This window comes from Loxodonta africana, chromosome 5, assembly GCF_030014295.1.
Source record: "Loxodonta africana isolate mLoxAfr1 chromosome 5, mLoxAfr1.hap2, whole genome shotgun sequence".
Classification (NCBI taxonomy): Eukaryota; Metazoa; Chordata; class Mammalia; order Proboscidea; family Elephantidae; genus Loxodonta; species Loxodonta africana.
Window position 1 is genome coordinate 32,786,729 of NC_087346.1, and position 17,291 is coordinate 32,804,019.

The window sequence follows — 17,291 nt, forward strand, 5'->3', positions numbered from 1 at the left end:
TGACCAGATACCACCACCAACTATTCTGACAGGGATCACAATAGAGGATCCAGGACAGAGCTGGAGAAATATATAGAACAAAATTCTAACTCACACACACAAAAAAAGACCAGGTTTACTAATCTTTTTTACTAATCTGACAGAGATTGAAGACACCCTGAGAGTACGGCCTCCGGACTCCCTTTTAACTCAGTACTGAAGTCACTCCTGAGGTTCACTCATCAGCCAAAAATTAGGCAGGTCCATAAAGCAAAATGAGCCACCAGTCCAAGGGCAAAGATGAGAAGGCAGGAGGAGATAGGAAATCTGGTAACAGGGAACCCAAAGTCAAGAAAGGAAGGGTGTTGACATGTTATGGAGGTGGCAACTAATGTCACAAAACAGTATGTGTATTAATTGCTTAATGAGAAACTAATTTGCTCTGTAAACCCTCATGTAAAATACAATTTAAAAAAAAACGAATCATGTATTAGGCAAATCTGCTGCAAAAGTGTTAAAAAGCAAAGATATCACCTTGAGGACTAAAGTGCCCCTGACACAAGCCATGGTATATTCAATCACCTCATATGCATGCAAAAGCTGGACAATGAATAAGGAAGGCTGAAGAAGAATTGATGCATTTCAATTATGGTGTTGGCAAAAAATATTGAATATACCACGGACTGCCAGAAGAAGGAACGAATCTGTCTTGGAAGAAGTACAGCCAGAATGATCCTTAGAAGCAAGGCTGGTGAGACTTCATCTCATGTACTTTGGACTTGTCATCAGGAGGGACCAGTCCCTGGAGAAGGACATCATCTTGGTAAAGAAGAAGATTAGCAAAAGAGAGGAAGACCTTCAATGAGATGGGTTGACATAGTGGCTACAATAATGGATTCAAACATAGCAACAATTGTGGGGATGGCACAGGACCGGGTAGTGTTTCGTACTGTTGTACATCAGATCACTATGAGTCAGAACTGACTCCAAAGGCATCTAACAACAACAACAAAGTATTGTGTCCATACATTGCTGGGTATTAGAAGAATACAATTAGCTCATCTAACTTATAATTTCATGTGACTTATTACTAATAAAAGGGAAAATATTCTTTGAAGTTTAAAGAATGAATGGAATTAAAATATTTAAAAGGTTTTTTTTTTTCCATTCTACTTGTATCTTTTTAGTCGCCTCACATGCATGCAAAAGCTAAACAGTATAAAGAATACAAAAGAAGAATTGATGCTTTTGAACTGTGGTTTCGGCAAAGAATATTTAATATACCATGGACTGCCAGATGAACAAACGTCAGTCTTGGAAGAAATAAAACCAGAATGCTCCTTAAAAGCAAGGAAGGCAAAACTTTGTCTTGCTAACATTGTACAAGTCGCCGGGAAATACCAGTCCTTGAATAAGGCATAGTGTTCGGTAAAGTGGCGGGCCAGCAAAAATGAGGGAAACCCTCAATGAGATGGATTGACACAATGGCCTCAACAATGGGCTCAAACATATCAAAGGTCATGGAGACCATGCAGGACTGGGAAACCTTTTGTTCTGTTGTACATAAGGGTGCAATGAGCTGGAGCTGACTCGATGGCAACGAACAACAGACCACTGTTTTATACCTTCTCCTCTCTCTTCAAACTGCCACCCATCTTTCCACATTCTCATTCGCCGTAGATGATCTTACTTCTTATTTCACTGAAAAAAAAAAACAAACCTAAATCAATCAGAAAGAGAACGTCTACATTATCCCATTACTATCACTACTCATCTACTGGCATCCTGTCAGGGGAACACATAAAATAATGAAAGAATAAATGAAAGAACTAGAGATGAAAAGGCCAAACTCTTTATTTTCACATTCAACCCCATCCTCTCGCAGTGTTTTAAGGACATCACTCTATCGGTTTTCCCCTCTCTCTAAAAACATGCTGCTATTTCTCCTATCTTTAACCATCTGCTTAAGTCACTTCTTCCTCCAGTTAGCACACAATTTCTCCACTTCCCTTTACTGTAAAACTTCTTAAAATAATTGTTATATTCACTGTCTTCTTTCAACTCTTCCTATTCTCTCTTAAGTCCACTCCTATGAACTTATCCTTTACTATTCCACTGAAATGATCTTGTTAAGTTCACTAACTGACATCCACTGTTTACCCAATGGGAAAGTCTTAGTCTTCATTTACTTGGACCTATCAACAACATTTCTGGAGCTAGGAAAGCAAAAGGGAAGAACACGCTCAGCACTTCTCAAGCTTAAAGAACTGAAGAAAAAATTCAAGCCTCGAGTTGCAATACTGAAGGATTCCACGGGGAAAATATTAAATGAAGTATCAAAAGAAGATGGAAGGAATACACAGAGTCACTATACCAAGAAGAATTGGTCAACCAACATTTATGATATTGACCTCAGAGTTCTTTTGAAACACTTTCTTCAACAGTCTCCCATTTCATTGTAGATTCCTGGTATACTTGTCACCTCACTGGCACTAATCTTTCTCAGTATATTCTGCTGGGATCTTTTTTTCTCCCTGAACTCTTGATGTTAACATGCACCAGGAATCTACCCTTTCACTATTTCCTTTCAGGCGATTTCAGGAGGTAGCATATGATCAGGAATTGATGGTACTAAAGGAAGAAGTCCAAGCTGCACTGAAGACATTGGTGAAAAACAAGGCTCTGGGAATTAACAGAATACGAACTGAGATGTTTCAACAAATGGATGCAGTGCTAGAAGTGCTCACTAGTCTATGCCAAGAAATTTGGAAGACAGGTACTTGGCCAACTGACTGGAAGAGGTCCATATTTATGCCTATTCCCAAGAAAGGTGATCCAACCAAATGTGGAAATTATCAGACAATATCATTAATATCACATGAAAGCAAAATTTTGCTGAAGATCATTCAAAAGCAGCTGCAGTATTATATCGACAGGGAACTGCCAGAAATTCAAGATGGGTTTAGAAGAGGATATGAAACCAGGGATATCATTGCTGAAGACAAGTGGATCCTGGCTAAAAGCAAAGAATACCAGAAAGATGTTTACCTGTGTTCTATTGACTATGCTCAGACATTCAATTGTGTGGATCATAACAAATTATGGATAACATTATGAAGAATGGAAATTTCAGAACACTTAATAGTGCTCATGAGGAACCTGTACATAGATCAAGAGGCAGTTGTTCAAACAAGGAGAATTCAGGAAAGTTGTGCATCAGGTTTGTATCCTTTCACCATACCTATTCAATATGTATGTTGAGCAAATAATCAGAGAAGCTGGACTATATGAAGAAGAATGGGCTATCAGGGTTGGAGGAAGACTCATTAACAACCTGCTTTATGTAGATGACACAACCTTGCTTGCTGGAAGTGAAGAGGACCTAAAGCACTTACTAATGAAGATGAAAGACCACAGCCTTCAATATGAATTACAACTCAACATAAAGAAAACAAAAGTCCTCACAACTGGACCAATAAGCAACATCATGATAAACAGAAAAGATTAAGGTTGTCAAGGATTTCATTTTACTTGGATCCACAAGCAACACCCATGGAAGAAGCAGTCAATAAATTGAAAGACCCATTCGTTCCACTGGGCAAATTGGCTGCAAAAGACCTCTTTAAAGTGTTGAAAAGCAAAGATATCACCTTGAGGACTAAGGTGCACCTGACCCAACCCATTGTGTTTTCAATCACCTCATATGCATGCAAAAGCTGGACAATGGATAAGGAAGACCAAAGAGGAATTGATACCTTTGAATTGTGGTGTTGGCAAAGAACATTGAATATACCATGGACTGCCAAAAGAACGAACAAATCTGCCTTGGAAGAATAAACAGAATGCTCCTTAGAAGCAAGGATGGAGAGACTATGTCTCACATACTTTGAACATGTTATCAGGAGGGATCAGTCCCTGGAGAAGGACATCATGCTTGGTAGATCATCATGAAAAAGAGGAAGACCCTCAACGAGATGGATTGACACAGTGGCTGCAACGATGGGCTCAAGTATAGCAAAAATTGTGAGGATGGTGCAGGACCGGGCAGTATTTCTTTCTGTTGTGCATAGGGTCGCTATAAGTCGGAACCAACGCAATGGCATCTAACAATAACAACAATGTCAACAACATTTGTAATATTGACCTCAGACTTCTTTTGAAACACTTTCTTCAATAGTCTCCCATTTCATTGTAGATTCCTGGTATACTTGTCACCTCACTGGCACTAATCTTTCTCAGTATATTTTGCTGGGATCTTTTTTTCTCCCTGAACTCTTGACGTTAACATGCACCAGGAATCTAACCTTTCACTATTTCCTTTCCCTGTTTACACAGTTCTTTGTTGGTGATTTCAATTATTCTAAAGATTTTAAATACCATCTAAAAGTTGGTGATTCGCCACATTTAAATTTCCAGCTGAGCTCTCTCCTCTGAATTCTAAACTTGTTTATTCAACTGCCTACCTGGTGTATCCAACTGCATGTCTAATCTCAAACTTAATGAGTCATCCTATTCTTCCCCCCAAAAGTTCATAACCTATAAACTTCCCCATTTCATTTGACAGAAACTCCATCCTTTCAGTTGCTTACTTTCTCTCATATTCCATAACAAATCTGTCTGCAAATCCTGTTGGCTCCACCTTCACAATATATCCAAAATAAAACCACTTCTCAGCAGTTACGCCGCCCTTACCCTGACCCAAGCTATCATTATCCGTCACCTAGATTGCTTCAATAGCCTATTAGCTGGCTCCCAGTGTCTCTGCTACCTTTTTTCTAGTCAATTCTTAACAAAGTAGCCAGAATTTTTTTTTTAATCATAAACTGGGTCATATCCCCTTTCTGGGCAATACTTTCTAGTAGGTCCCTATTTCACTCGATATAAATACCAACATCCCTGCAATAGCATATAAAGACCTAAATGATCTGCACCCATTACTTTTCTTCAATGATGTTGCACTGTACGGCCCCAGGAAAGGCAAAGCCAATGAAAACGGTGCCCCTGGAGTTGTTCAGTGCATAACTTACAAAGCTATATGCAGCAACCCTGCCTCTTGACATCATCACTTATACTCTCCTCCTTGCTCACTCTGCTCAAAAAACACAAGGATCCTTGCTCACAGATCCAGAGAATGTTTCCTGTAAGTTCATGAACTCAATCCTTCCAAATCCCATTTTTCTCTCCTTTCTTGGCTTTTCCCCTCAGAAATGCAGTGCTTTCAACTCAGAAAGTTGATGTGCTGTCACCTTGTTGGGCATGGTCTTCCTCAAGTTCTGTGAATGGCTTAATCCCTTGCAACTTTTGACCTTGGCTCCAAATATTATCTTTTTGATAGGGCCTCCCTGAATAATCTATTTAATATTGCAACCTACACTTCTTTATTCTTCTCTCTTTTCCTGCTTTATTTTTCTTGAAAGCTCTCAGGACCATCTAATATGTTATAAAAATGCACCGGCTTATTTTGCGTATTCTAGATCTGTAGTGTTGCTATGAGTGGAAATCGACTCAATGGCATAAAACAAAAACAGATCTGGCCCCACTAAAATGTAAGCCCCTGACAATAGTGATTTTTGTCTTTTTGTTCACTGATGCATCCCCAGCATCTAAAATGGTTGCTGGTACATCATATGTGCATAATAAATATGTGGTGAATAGTGGAAATTAATGAACCAATGAGCCAATGAAATGTATTAAACATTTTGATTGTCAGTAAGACTTCTGAGCACAAGCAGGAACAAGTCACATTTTATACAGTGAGCACATTTTATACAGTGTGAGTGAAGACTCATTGTTTCTGTTCTCTTTAAGCAGCAAACCAGATCTTCGTGCTCATGTTCAACAGGGTCCAGAATATTAAAAGAATGTGTCTCAATTGCCCAAAATAGCTCTGTTTAGGATAGGAAAGTTCAACGTTGTAGAAGCAATGCCATTGCTGTGCTCTTTCTTTTTCAAAAGAAAAGCCCATTTGTAACACAGAGCCCTCCAGAGATTTGTCACCATTTACTAGGCTTCAGTCCAAAAAGTGTCAGGACTGACCCAGCCAATTTCCAGTGTCACACAGCCATTGCTTTTATCACTTATGAAAACAGAAGATAGCCTTAGTGCCCAATAAAAAAAAGAGTGGAAAATCAATAATTCTAGGATCATTTTCAAAGTTGACAATATGATTTCAAGTCCTTATTAAAAATAAAAATAGATAATGGGATCTATTCCCTTTAGCGCCATTGTCACTCCCTAGGAGTTGCATATTTAGGAGGGCAGATCTATATTTTAAGTTTAGTAGGATATTGTTTAATGCATTATCTCCACTACAAATATATTCATTTATCCAGTCACTATTTCATTAATTATTCCCTTTAAGTTCATTTATTAAACACCTACATTATTTAGTAATATTTTTATTTATTATTTCCCTTAAAAAATAATTATTAAGCACCAACAACGTGCCAGGCACTCTTATAAGCACTATGATCTAAACCATCCCAAGTACATTATGGGCCAGTTTCACAAGCTATATATGCCCAGAGTGCAAACACAGGGTCATAATCATAGTATAAATACCATTTTTCTGGCTCTTCCTCTCTTCTTATGGATACCTCCATCCACTTGTCAAGTTTCCACCCAGATATTAATGTAGATCCAGAGAATGTTTCCTGTATGTTCATGAACTCAATCCTTCCAAATCCCATTTTTCTTCCCCTCCGTCCCCTCTGGCTCCCTGCGGTACAGCAAAGATTCTGCAAAACATCTGCTAGTTACTAACCACAAAATATAACACCAGATTGCTGCTAATGCTCACTTCCGGTTTTACCTCTGCACATGATGCCTGCCAATCTCTTTGCCCATTTATTAGGATGCTATTATCTCCTTTGGGTTATTATCTCCATGAAGGGTGCTGCAATGAATGCTGGCATCAATGCGCTGAGTTCATTAAAATCAATTCATCAGTGTATTGCTTTTTGAAGAGAATCTCTCCTGCTTTATGTTACCTACATTATATGATATTGTCAGAATTTCGACTTGTGCTCCCAGGATCTAAAGGAGTTCTTGTAGTAGCTATTTGTAGCATATCAGATACCAGAAAATTTGAGATGGTAATGATAATTTGCAAAGAGTTTAATAAAGAACTACTTAAAAGGTGGAGGTAGGGTATAGGAACACGCTTAAGTGATATTTTAAGACTAGTCGCAGTGGACATGGGAATTGTAAAATCCCTAGACTTTAAGGAGCAAAACAAACAAACTAAAACCAAACCTATTGTCCTCGAGTCAGTTTCGGCTCACAGTGGACAGAGTAGAACAGCCCCCATAGAGCTTCCAAGGAGCAGCTCTTGGATTCTAACTGCCAATGTTTTTGGTTAGCAGCCGAACTCTTAACCACTAGGTCACCAGGGCTCTATTTTAAGGGACAAAGGAAATAAAAATGGTAACCAGGTCCTGGAAGAAGAAAGGTGTGGTGGGTGGCGTAGAAGGGGCACTTTTACAGTTGTTTAACTTCGGATTGAAGAAGTCAGGCAGCGCAAGATGATTTTGCATGGAGGGAGCCAGGAGGATATGTATCCCAACTTCAACATTTCCTCCTCTGAACTTACAAGCACCTTCTTTTTGCCAAACCCAAATGAAAGCAAGAAAGCAAGAGAACCAAGAGGCAAGGTAGCCAGCCAAGCTGTTAACCACCGCGCCATCAGGGGGTTTGGCATATACATTGTGGTTAGTCTCAATCTCTCTGCTTCAATCCTTAGGTATTACCTTTGACTAAAACTTGTGGTCCTTGAGTTTGCGTTTCCCAAAGTTGATATTTCCCCTAGATTTATCCATACATCTTTTTTGAACAAATAGTCAGATAGAGCTTAGGACATGATAGGCACTATTTTAAGTATTTAAATATTAATTCATTTATTTCTCATAACAGCCTCATGCAGCTGGTGTTAGTATTAACTTCATTTTAAAGAGAAGGAATCTAAAGCACAGAAAAGCTAAGTGTATCTCTCAGGGTCAAACAGCTAGTCAGTGGCAAAGCCACAATTCAGATCAGGCAATCACTCTCCACAGCCCATGCTCTAGGATACTGTTTGGAATAGCATATATTTTATTATGTATCTACTGTGTGCCAAGTGTCCCAGAGTGTTGTAAATGCTCACTTCACACTCAGCTGCTAACCTTAACACATTCAGCTGCTTACCAAAATTTGGAAGTTCGAGTCCATACAGAGGGGCTCCTGAAGAAAGTTCCGGATCTACTTCCAAAAAATCACACAGTTCTACTCTGTTCTACTCTGACACACAGGGGGTCACCATGAATTGGGGTCAAGTCAGGACAACTTTTGTTTGTTTGTTTGTTTGTTTTTAATACGCCAAGCAGTATGATAGACCCAAGTGATAATGATGTACAAAAAGGGTGGGTTCTAATGGTAGGGATATTCAAATGGAATATGAGAAGTGTTAATGGAATACTATGAGGGTCCAAATTTGTCAGACCAAACTCAGTCTAGCTTGGGGAAGCGGATAATCAGGAGATATGCCAAAGAGGAAAAAATTACTGAGATTTAGAGGGAGAAGGCAAGTAGTTTGAACTTTAACCTGAACACTACAAAGAACCATTGAATAAGTTTATGCTGATAAATTGTATAATTAGCTTATCATTTCAGAAAGGACATGCTGATGGCAGAAAGATAAACTAGAGTGTGAATAAACCATTAAAATTATTTTATACGTAGATATATATTTGTATACATGTGTATATGTATATATATATACCCATTTGCCCTATTTTAAGGTTTTAGCTTATTATTAAATATCAAATTTTATTTTTAGTATGTATTTCCCAGGATGTAATAATACTGTTTTTAAGCTTATCTTTAGCAAAGTCATGTATGTAAATTCTACTTATATTAAGTCAAAGACAAAAGGATTGCATTCATCTTTTTTTTTTACAATAACCATTAGTTTGCAGTAGTTTATTCCTCTCAGTATTTTATAGAGATGATTATATTGTATGAAACCTTATTACTTCTAAAGTTCTCACTTATTAACTGTTATTTGAAAAACATTAAAAAAGATATTCATGGGAACACTAGTATTTTACTTCTGATCCAATTTGCATTTGGTCATGGTTGTGTATGTAAAGAATTCACCATCTTAAAGCCATTGGACCAAGGACATGATCAGGTAACCACATCGCTAGAGCTATCAGGTGAAGCTAAATTAGCAATTAAATATATATCCCATTCTTATCAAATGTTCTCCTAGGCCTTAATTTATTATAGTACAGCAGCATTTTCCCAGTTAGTAATAAAATGTTCAAGGAGATTAAAAGTCGCAGGCCTCTAGAGAGAAATTTCTTATTTTAACTTCAAATTCTATTAAGACAATGTTAGTTGGATGACAGTCTTCAACTTCCATAGATGCTGATGTCAAGGGCATCTATTTTCTTTTTCTTTTCTACTAGCAAAATGTTTAGAAGTTAAAAAATAATAACAAATAAATAGCAAATGGTCTTAGGTCAAACCCTAATATGGAAATCGAGATGCATTTATCCAATGGATTCCCACAGATGTCTTCAGACTTCAGGTCTCACGAAGAGAGAAGCCGAATCTACAGGTTACCCAGGGTTTTCCCAGTCCTTAGCAGAGTGCTTGGCAAAAATCCTGTACTCCATTATTTAAATGTAGTTGAATTTGTTTCAATATGCACTAGGCCTTCATTAATTAAATAGACTGTAGTCTTCTGTTTATTTTATACATACTATCCGTTGACATCTGACTGCTTAGTACATAAGATTTAGCAGTCATATAGATTATATAGGAGCCCTAGTGATGCAGTGGTTAAGAGCTACATCTGGTAACCAAAAGGCTGGCAGATGAAATTCACCAGCTGCTCCTTGGGAACCTGTGAGGCAGCTCTACTCTATTCTATAGGGTTGCTATGAGCCGGAATCAACTTGACAGCAATGGGTTTGGGTTTATATACATATATATATATATATATATATATATATATATATATATATATATATTACATGACAGTATCTAGCTAGACAAATAAGTGTTTGCCATCTATCTATCAGTTTTCTTGGAGAAATATTGGGAAAAACTTCACCGAACTCTTCTTCTGTTTTCCTGGAATTCAAACCACTGGACATCTTAACAGCACCATGGGAGAAAGACTTAGAGATCTGCTTCGGTAAAGATAAGAGCCTGGAACTCTCCATGGGGCAGTTTTATTCTGCCTTATGGGGTTGCTATGAGTCTGAATCAACTTGACAGCAGCTAACAACAACATACTTATTACACCAACAAAAACAGTTGTCTTAGACTTTGATCCCAACTCATAGCCACCTCATGTGTGACAGAGTAAAACTGTGCTCCATAGGGTTTTAAATGGTGGATTTTTCAGAAATAGATTACCAGGCCTTTCTTCTGAGGGACTTCTGGGTAGACTAGAACCTCCAGCCTTTTGGTTAGTAGCTGAGCATGTTAAGCATGTGTACTGTCAGGAAGTCTTTTAAAACTTACTAGAAAGGGCAAAACCTATAGAACAGAGTAGAACTGCCCCATAGAGTTTCTGAGGAGCACCTGGTGGATTCAAACTGCCGACCCTTTGGTTAGCAGCTGTAGCACTTAACCACTATGCCACCAGGGTTTCCAGAAAGGGCAAAGACCACTTATATCAGTCAGAAGTCCATGCTAAGAACAGAAGCCATTTTGGGTAATTTAAACAGAGATTTAAGTGCCTCCAAAAAGTTTAGAAGGGCTGATGGAAGAGGTTTTAGGCTGTATTCCTGCAGAGACTTGCAGAGTCATACAGAATTGGCTCCCTAGGGAGCTACCACTCCTGAGGCAGCCACTGGAGCTCTGATAGAAGCAATAAGCTGCCACTGTTGCCCCTGCAAATAAGCTCAAACAGTGTTGCAAAACAGCCCTTTGTTTTCAAGATCTCACAGGCCAGCAACAGGAGCCAGGGGCTGCCAGGACTGGTCCTCTGCGTCCTCACTGCTTCCTGAAATCTGTCCTGAGTACTTCTAATCAGTTGAGCTTAATTTGCACCGAAATCCATAGCTTCAGAGGAGTTTGGGAAATGTTGATTTTTAACTTTATAACCTCTCCAAGGAAAAGAGGGTGGATAGGGGTTACAGTTCAGAAATATATATTCAAAATAATTCTGTTTTGTAAGTATAGTACTTTACAGTCAGTCACTGAGGGGTCACAGCAGAGGCAACTTCGTGGAAAAGCAAAAGTAAAGCTTATGAACTAAGAGGACTTGTAAACATGAGCAAATCATTTATCTCTGAGTCTCAGTTCCCTCATTCGGTAATAGTATACAGCCTCTCACAGTATTATTGTGAGGGTCAGATTATACGTGAATATCCTTTCCAAAATACCATATGTTAAGTAATTACAAGGGAGCCGTGGTGGAAAAAAGGAGTAGTGGTTAAAATACTCACTGAAAGATCATTGGTGAAAACACACCAGCAGTCTGCTTCCATAACGGTTAAACCAAAAAACTTAAACCCATTGGCGTCAAGTCTATTCTGACTCATAGTGACACTATAGGACAGAGTAGAACTGCCCCATAAAGATTTACAGCCTTGGAAACACTGTGGGGCAGTTCTACTCTGTCCTATAAGGTCACTATGAGTCGAAATCAAACGACTGCACACAATGACAATGAGCAATTACAAGGCGATATGATCAAAAGAAATGATTGAAGAAATATCAAATGAGATAATTTCAGTTGCTAGTATAGCTTTAGTGTTAAATACATTTTATTTTATTCTTTCTTATTGTTGAAAAATGATGACCCCATTTTCATATAATCTGTGAATTACCACACTAAACCAACAGGGAATTCAATGTAACTGAAAAATTAGATCAAGTCAAACTTCACTACAAATATGAGGGGTGGCATAGTGTAATATTATAGAATTCTTACATCTTGTTAGACATATAGGTTTAATAAATAATAAAAATCAGATTTGAATTTGTTTTTTTTGTTCTGTCACAGATATGTGTATTTTTATAGTTACAAGTGCCTCCTATATTTACCCTGAAAAGTCTTTCTAATTTTGTAGTTATTGTGATCTTACGTAAAGATGATGTTCAATTCACCATTTAGTTGACCAAGTCTCTGTGAAGTGGGTTTTAAACCCTGGAGAGTAAAGAATGAAGATTTCTAGACCACTCAGCCCCTTGATAAAAGAAGAGTGACTAAGGAATTACTTCTCACTTTGTGTTATCATTTTGATTGAAAAAGTATAAATTCATAATTATCTAGAGTGATTTACTATTTTGATTGAGCTCTGAATGCCAGTGTGATAAGATGACCTTATGAGTACGTGACATTGATCCTCCCAGAAATCAATAAATATAATAAAATCTTTTTACTGCCCCTTCCTTTCTACTCCCCGAATCAATTGCTTTTTACCTTCTGGTTTTTCATGAAATTTCTACCATTCATTTTACTACCTGTCAAAAGTGAAATATCTTTTTTTTTTTTTTCTTGAAGAGATACAGTTGTGTGATATTTCAGTTCCCTTCACTGATTGTGTTTTTCATCTCTTTGTTTCTGGGACACTCTCATACTTGTTTAGCATTCTAGGACCTGGGTTTGAAATAAAATATTATACAATGATAGAACATGAGGACTAAAAGAGTGATTAGTGGAGACTATTAGTTTGTACACTGTTGATTTTGTCTTTTTTTCAAATTATAGGATGCGTCTTTTACAAAGCTTCAGTGTGAATCACTATAGAAAGCAACAGGAGGAGAACATATTTATTTTTCTTTTCCTGTGAATCAGCAATCACACCAATTCTATTTACCAGAAAAGGGTTTGCACACCATTAACCCTAGATTTCTCTCATGAGGCAGTTGGGCTCTGTCTCATACCCAATGTGCCCACATGCACACGTTCCTATGGTACAGGAAGACACTCATCCCCAGATTACTTGGGCAGCATGGAACTACCTAGAGAAAACCAAGCCCTTTCCCAGCACATTCCTCAGTGATTTGTTAGGGTAACAGCATTTGCCTGTCCCCCTCTGGTAGCTTCCAAGTAGTACTGTTATTAGACTTTTCCAACCTTGCCTCGTATTGGAAATACAAGTTCTTCGAATAAGCATTTTTTTCTCTGTACATGCCAAGAAATGAATCTTCCCTAGTGCGTAGCAAAAGACTCATTTCACAGCACTGATTTCATAATTCAATCTTTCTACAGAGCCATTTATTGTAATAGATGTTAGAAAACACACAGTCTTGGTGAAAGAGGTGAATTTGGCTATACAATGAGGGTCATTCAATGAAAGAGAGTAATGAAGTCTTGTAAAACATTCCAGGCTCATCTTCTGAACTGAGTGTGGCGTATGACTTAGGCATTGTACATAAGTGATCCATTCACTGCTTGCTTATTACACCAGACTGAATTCTTTTCCTATGCTGTGCACCATTTAATAAAAAATATAAATAGCAATTGTCAACATTTTTGTGCTCTGTTTATTGATTCAATCAGCTTTCATATATGACAGTACATTGTCATTTATAACCTGAATTGATGAGATTCAATCCTACAAGGAGTCCTTATAAAACAGATAAGCATTTAAAGAGAAAGATATAAAAAGCAGAAATTAGAAAACTGTGGATCAATTTATAGGCCTAGTAATATGATACCATTCTTTGATAATATTTTCATAGTCTTCTTTTATGTTTATATTTGTTTTCCTTTAGAGTTTACTGTTTACCAAAGATAAGCATCACACAGTAAATTGTATATTTTATAAAAATAATTTGAGCTGTAAAGGTTCAGAACCAGAATAAGAACTTTAACTTTTATTTTTCCTTTTCCCACTGTATCCAAGGATCTTATAGGGCATGTATCTCCCGCCTTTTAACCTGACCACTGATAACCATGGTCCCTCTAATCTGCACCATTGCAATAGCTTCCTAATACACAACCTTAATTCATTTCTCTCCCCCCTTCTGGTTCATTTTAACATGTGGTCACCATATTCCTCTTCCTAAAGCGCAGAGCAGATCATGGCCCTCCATGCTCAGAGAGCTTCCTTTTCTACACTATTTAAATAGAATTAAACCTAAATCCCTCAGTTTAGCAGTAAGAGCTCATAACTTTATGGCTAAGACTTACTTTCCTGGTTATATTCAAGGGCATAGTGTCTTTCCCCTTCTATACACTATACACTGCTGGTACCACTACTGGTGCGAAAACACACACACACACACACACACACCAAGTGCATGCACACTCAGTGATCTTCCATCTTTGGGCACTTTCTCAAGTGACGCCATTTTTTTTTTTTTTTCTCCAATATATATTTGAGGAAGGGTCAAGATCATTTTCTAACTTACCCCAAAATTTCTGTATTCAAAATTCAGAATTAATCTCACCCATATTCCACTTGCCCAAACTAATTACTATGTGTATTATACCATCAGAGTGCTTTAAAATTGTAAACTGCTGCAAGACAAAGGCTCTGTCTTGCTAGTTTTTATATTTTACGTACATAGCATAGAATTCAAGCACCCAGAATAAATTCTTGTGGAAAATTTTTAACTGATTTGACTCTATTGCCTTATGATGTTGTTCCGGCTTTCTTTCAGGAGCATGGAATCCCAATCAGCATGGGCTATGCGGTGGCACCACATCACTCAGGGGTCTATCCAGTTCATATTCAGCTTTATGCAGCGTGGAAAAAGGTTTGGGATATTCAAGTCACGAGCACTGAAGAGTATCCACATTTGAAGCCTGCCCGGTACAGAAAAGGCTTCATTCACAACAGCATCATGGTGAGCGTATAGCAGTGTGTATACCTACATGTTGAATGAAAATAAATGTCTGTTACATCTGAGGATGTAACTTCAAACCTTTATACATCAGTATTAGAGTTTCCTAATAGACTGTAGTGGTGACTGGCCACCCATTAACTTATTATTTGGCTATCGACTTGCTTCTCAAGCTGTGGGATGGCTTTGGCGAGTCCAAGACCAGCTCAAAAATATTGGAAGTGAGCTTAATATACATCATCCACTGCTATTTTTGGATTGAAGCTTTGTCTTGGGACTCTGTGCTTCTCCTGGATATGTCTCGGTGTCTGTTTGTTTTGGTGGTTTTACCGTGAGTTTTCCTGGCAGAGTGTGAGTCCGTGGATCAAAAAAACACCCTTTCCAATTGCTACACTATTGACAACAGAATCAAACTAAGTTTATCCACTCAGTTTATTTTGGTTTTTAGACACTCAAGTGTATCTTAGGATACTGCCTTTTTTTTTTGTCCTTTTTTTTTTTTTTCGTATAGGCTCCAAAAATGGAAGTGTATATTTTCTTTTCAGATAGTTGAAAATTATTGAAAAAATAATAATCTGAAGTTAGAATAATATATTGGTTCTTATAAATGAAAATAAAACCAAATGCATTTCAAATGGAAGTTTATAATTATTTATTGGGATAAAAAATGGTATTATTCACTTGAGATAAACTTGGCCATCTTAAAACATCCATCCCCATTTCCAGTGCCTCCTCCTCAGTTGCCTAGATCACAGTACGGGTATACGATCTCTTCTTCTTCTTACAAATATTTAAATATTTATACCCTCCCAATCCATTATTCAGACTGCTCTTAGAATTATCTTTCTAAAATTATAGATAGACTAACAGATAGATGCACATAGATAGATATACACATACTTCGTGTATATATATACACAATGTGTATGTAAGAAGTTACCTGATTTTACGTATATGTATATATATATGGAAACCCTGGTGGCATAGTGGTGAAGTGCTACGGCTGCTAACCAAAGAGCTGGCAGTTCGAATCCACCAGGTGCTCCTTGGAAACTCTATGGGTCAGTTCTACTCTGTAAGATAGGATCGCTATGAGTTGGAATCGACTCAACGGCGCTGGGTTTGGTTTTTTGGTTTGTATATATATTACATAGATATGTGTATATATGTATAATCAGATTACTTCTCTGTCTATAAAACAGGATATAATCCCTTTATTCTATCATTCTTGGAACTTCAAGATATGTCCCAAGACCAGCCTTTTCTCTCATCGCTCCTGCATGCCTTCTAAGTCCCAGTTATATTGCATTATTTTAGAACATCAGAACACAGCTTTCCTCTGTCCTGAAAAGCTTTACGTTGTACCTTGGTTTAGGCTTCAAATAACGGTGACTTCCCCTGGGAAGATCTTATTGCTGGCCTCAAATTAATCCTCTAGCACCGTTCACATAGTACATGGTGGGTATTTCAGTCAGATCTTGCTACCTTTCTATTATTAATTATTTGTTTGGATAAATATATCTCCTCTTAGAAACTGTGAGATCCTCAAGGAAAAGGCTCAGGTATCATTGGTCATTTTATCACTAGCATCAATCAGAGTCTTTGACATAACTCTATCCATAAATATAATTTTTAATTGAATTGGGTTGAATTATAAAAGGTAACGGTATTTAACACCAAAGAAAAAATGTTGCCTAGCACACACCCTTAACCAGAGCTTGTACTCAATATTCATCAATTGTCAAACATTAATTATTCGATTGTAAATAGGTAGTTGAAGACCTAAAGATCCCCAGATTCAAAGTGAGCTGCTGATAATTCAAATAATGGTATTGATGCCCAAAGAATTCAGGAGATATAAAAATAATTATATAGTTGTTGGAAAATAAAAATCTAAGCTACATGGTATCAATAATCCCTGGTCATGATTGAGATAGAGTGAAAATTTTCCCATTATTGTATGACTATCTCACATATTATTAAAGAAAAACATTCCTCTTAACCGATAGTACATGCATTAATTTACATTGAACGCAACACAATTTTGACAAATTAAGCAAAAAATAAAGGAAATTATAGCTCCTCTGTGCAACTGGATGTGTTTTTCCATTAGATTATAAATAGTGTACTATTCAAAATGAGTTGTTGGGATAAGATTACTTATTTGCCTTCTCTGTTGAATATTTAGATTTATAACAGAATTAACCATAAAATATGCCTTAAGCAATCATTAAATGATTTGACTACTACAATGATAAAATTTAAATTAAGAGTGTAGTAAAAACAAAATGAAACAGAAAGAATAAAGAAAAGGCAGGTTGATGGATGGGGTGGAGTGGGGTGGGAGTACTTAAACTATTTGACTCCCAGAACCTGAGTACAAGACTGTATTTCAGAAGGAAGGAGGATAACGGCCCACTAACAAGAAAAATGCCACCTTTGAAGCTGTTTTTGAATTAAATTAACCCTAACCAAAAAAAAAAAAAAAAAAAAACCTGTTGCCGTCGACTCGATTCTGA

At 37.3% G+C, this 17,291-nt stretch overlaps 1 protein-coding gene across 1 annotated transcript in view; it reads left to right on the top strand.

Moving 5' to 3' along the window:
- LOC100665316 (N-deacetylase and N-sulfotransferase 4) overlaps positions 1-17,291 on the top strand; it is a 509,460-nt gene that overhangs the window by 363,187 nt on the left and 128,982 nt on the right. Inside the window, exon 6 of the mRNA XM_023548610.2 lies at positions 14,590-14,775. Within this exon, the coding sequence (XP_023404378.1) occupies positions 14,590-14,775 (186 nt within the window). The remainder of the gene's footprint in view (positions 1-14,589; positions 14,776-17,291) is intronic.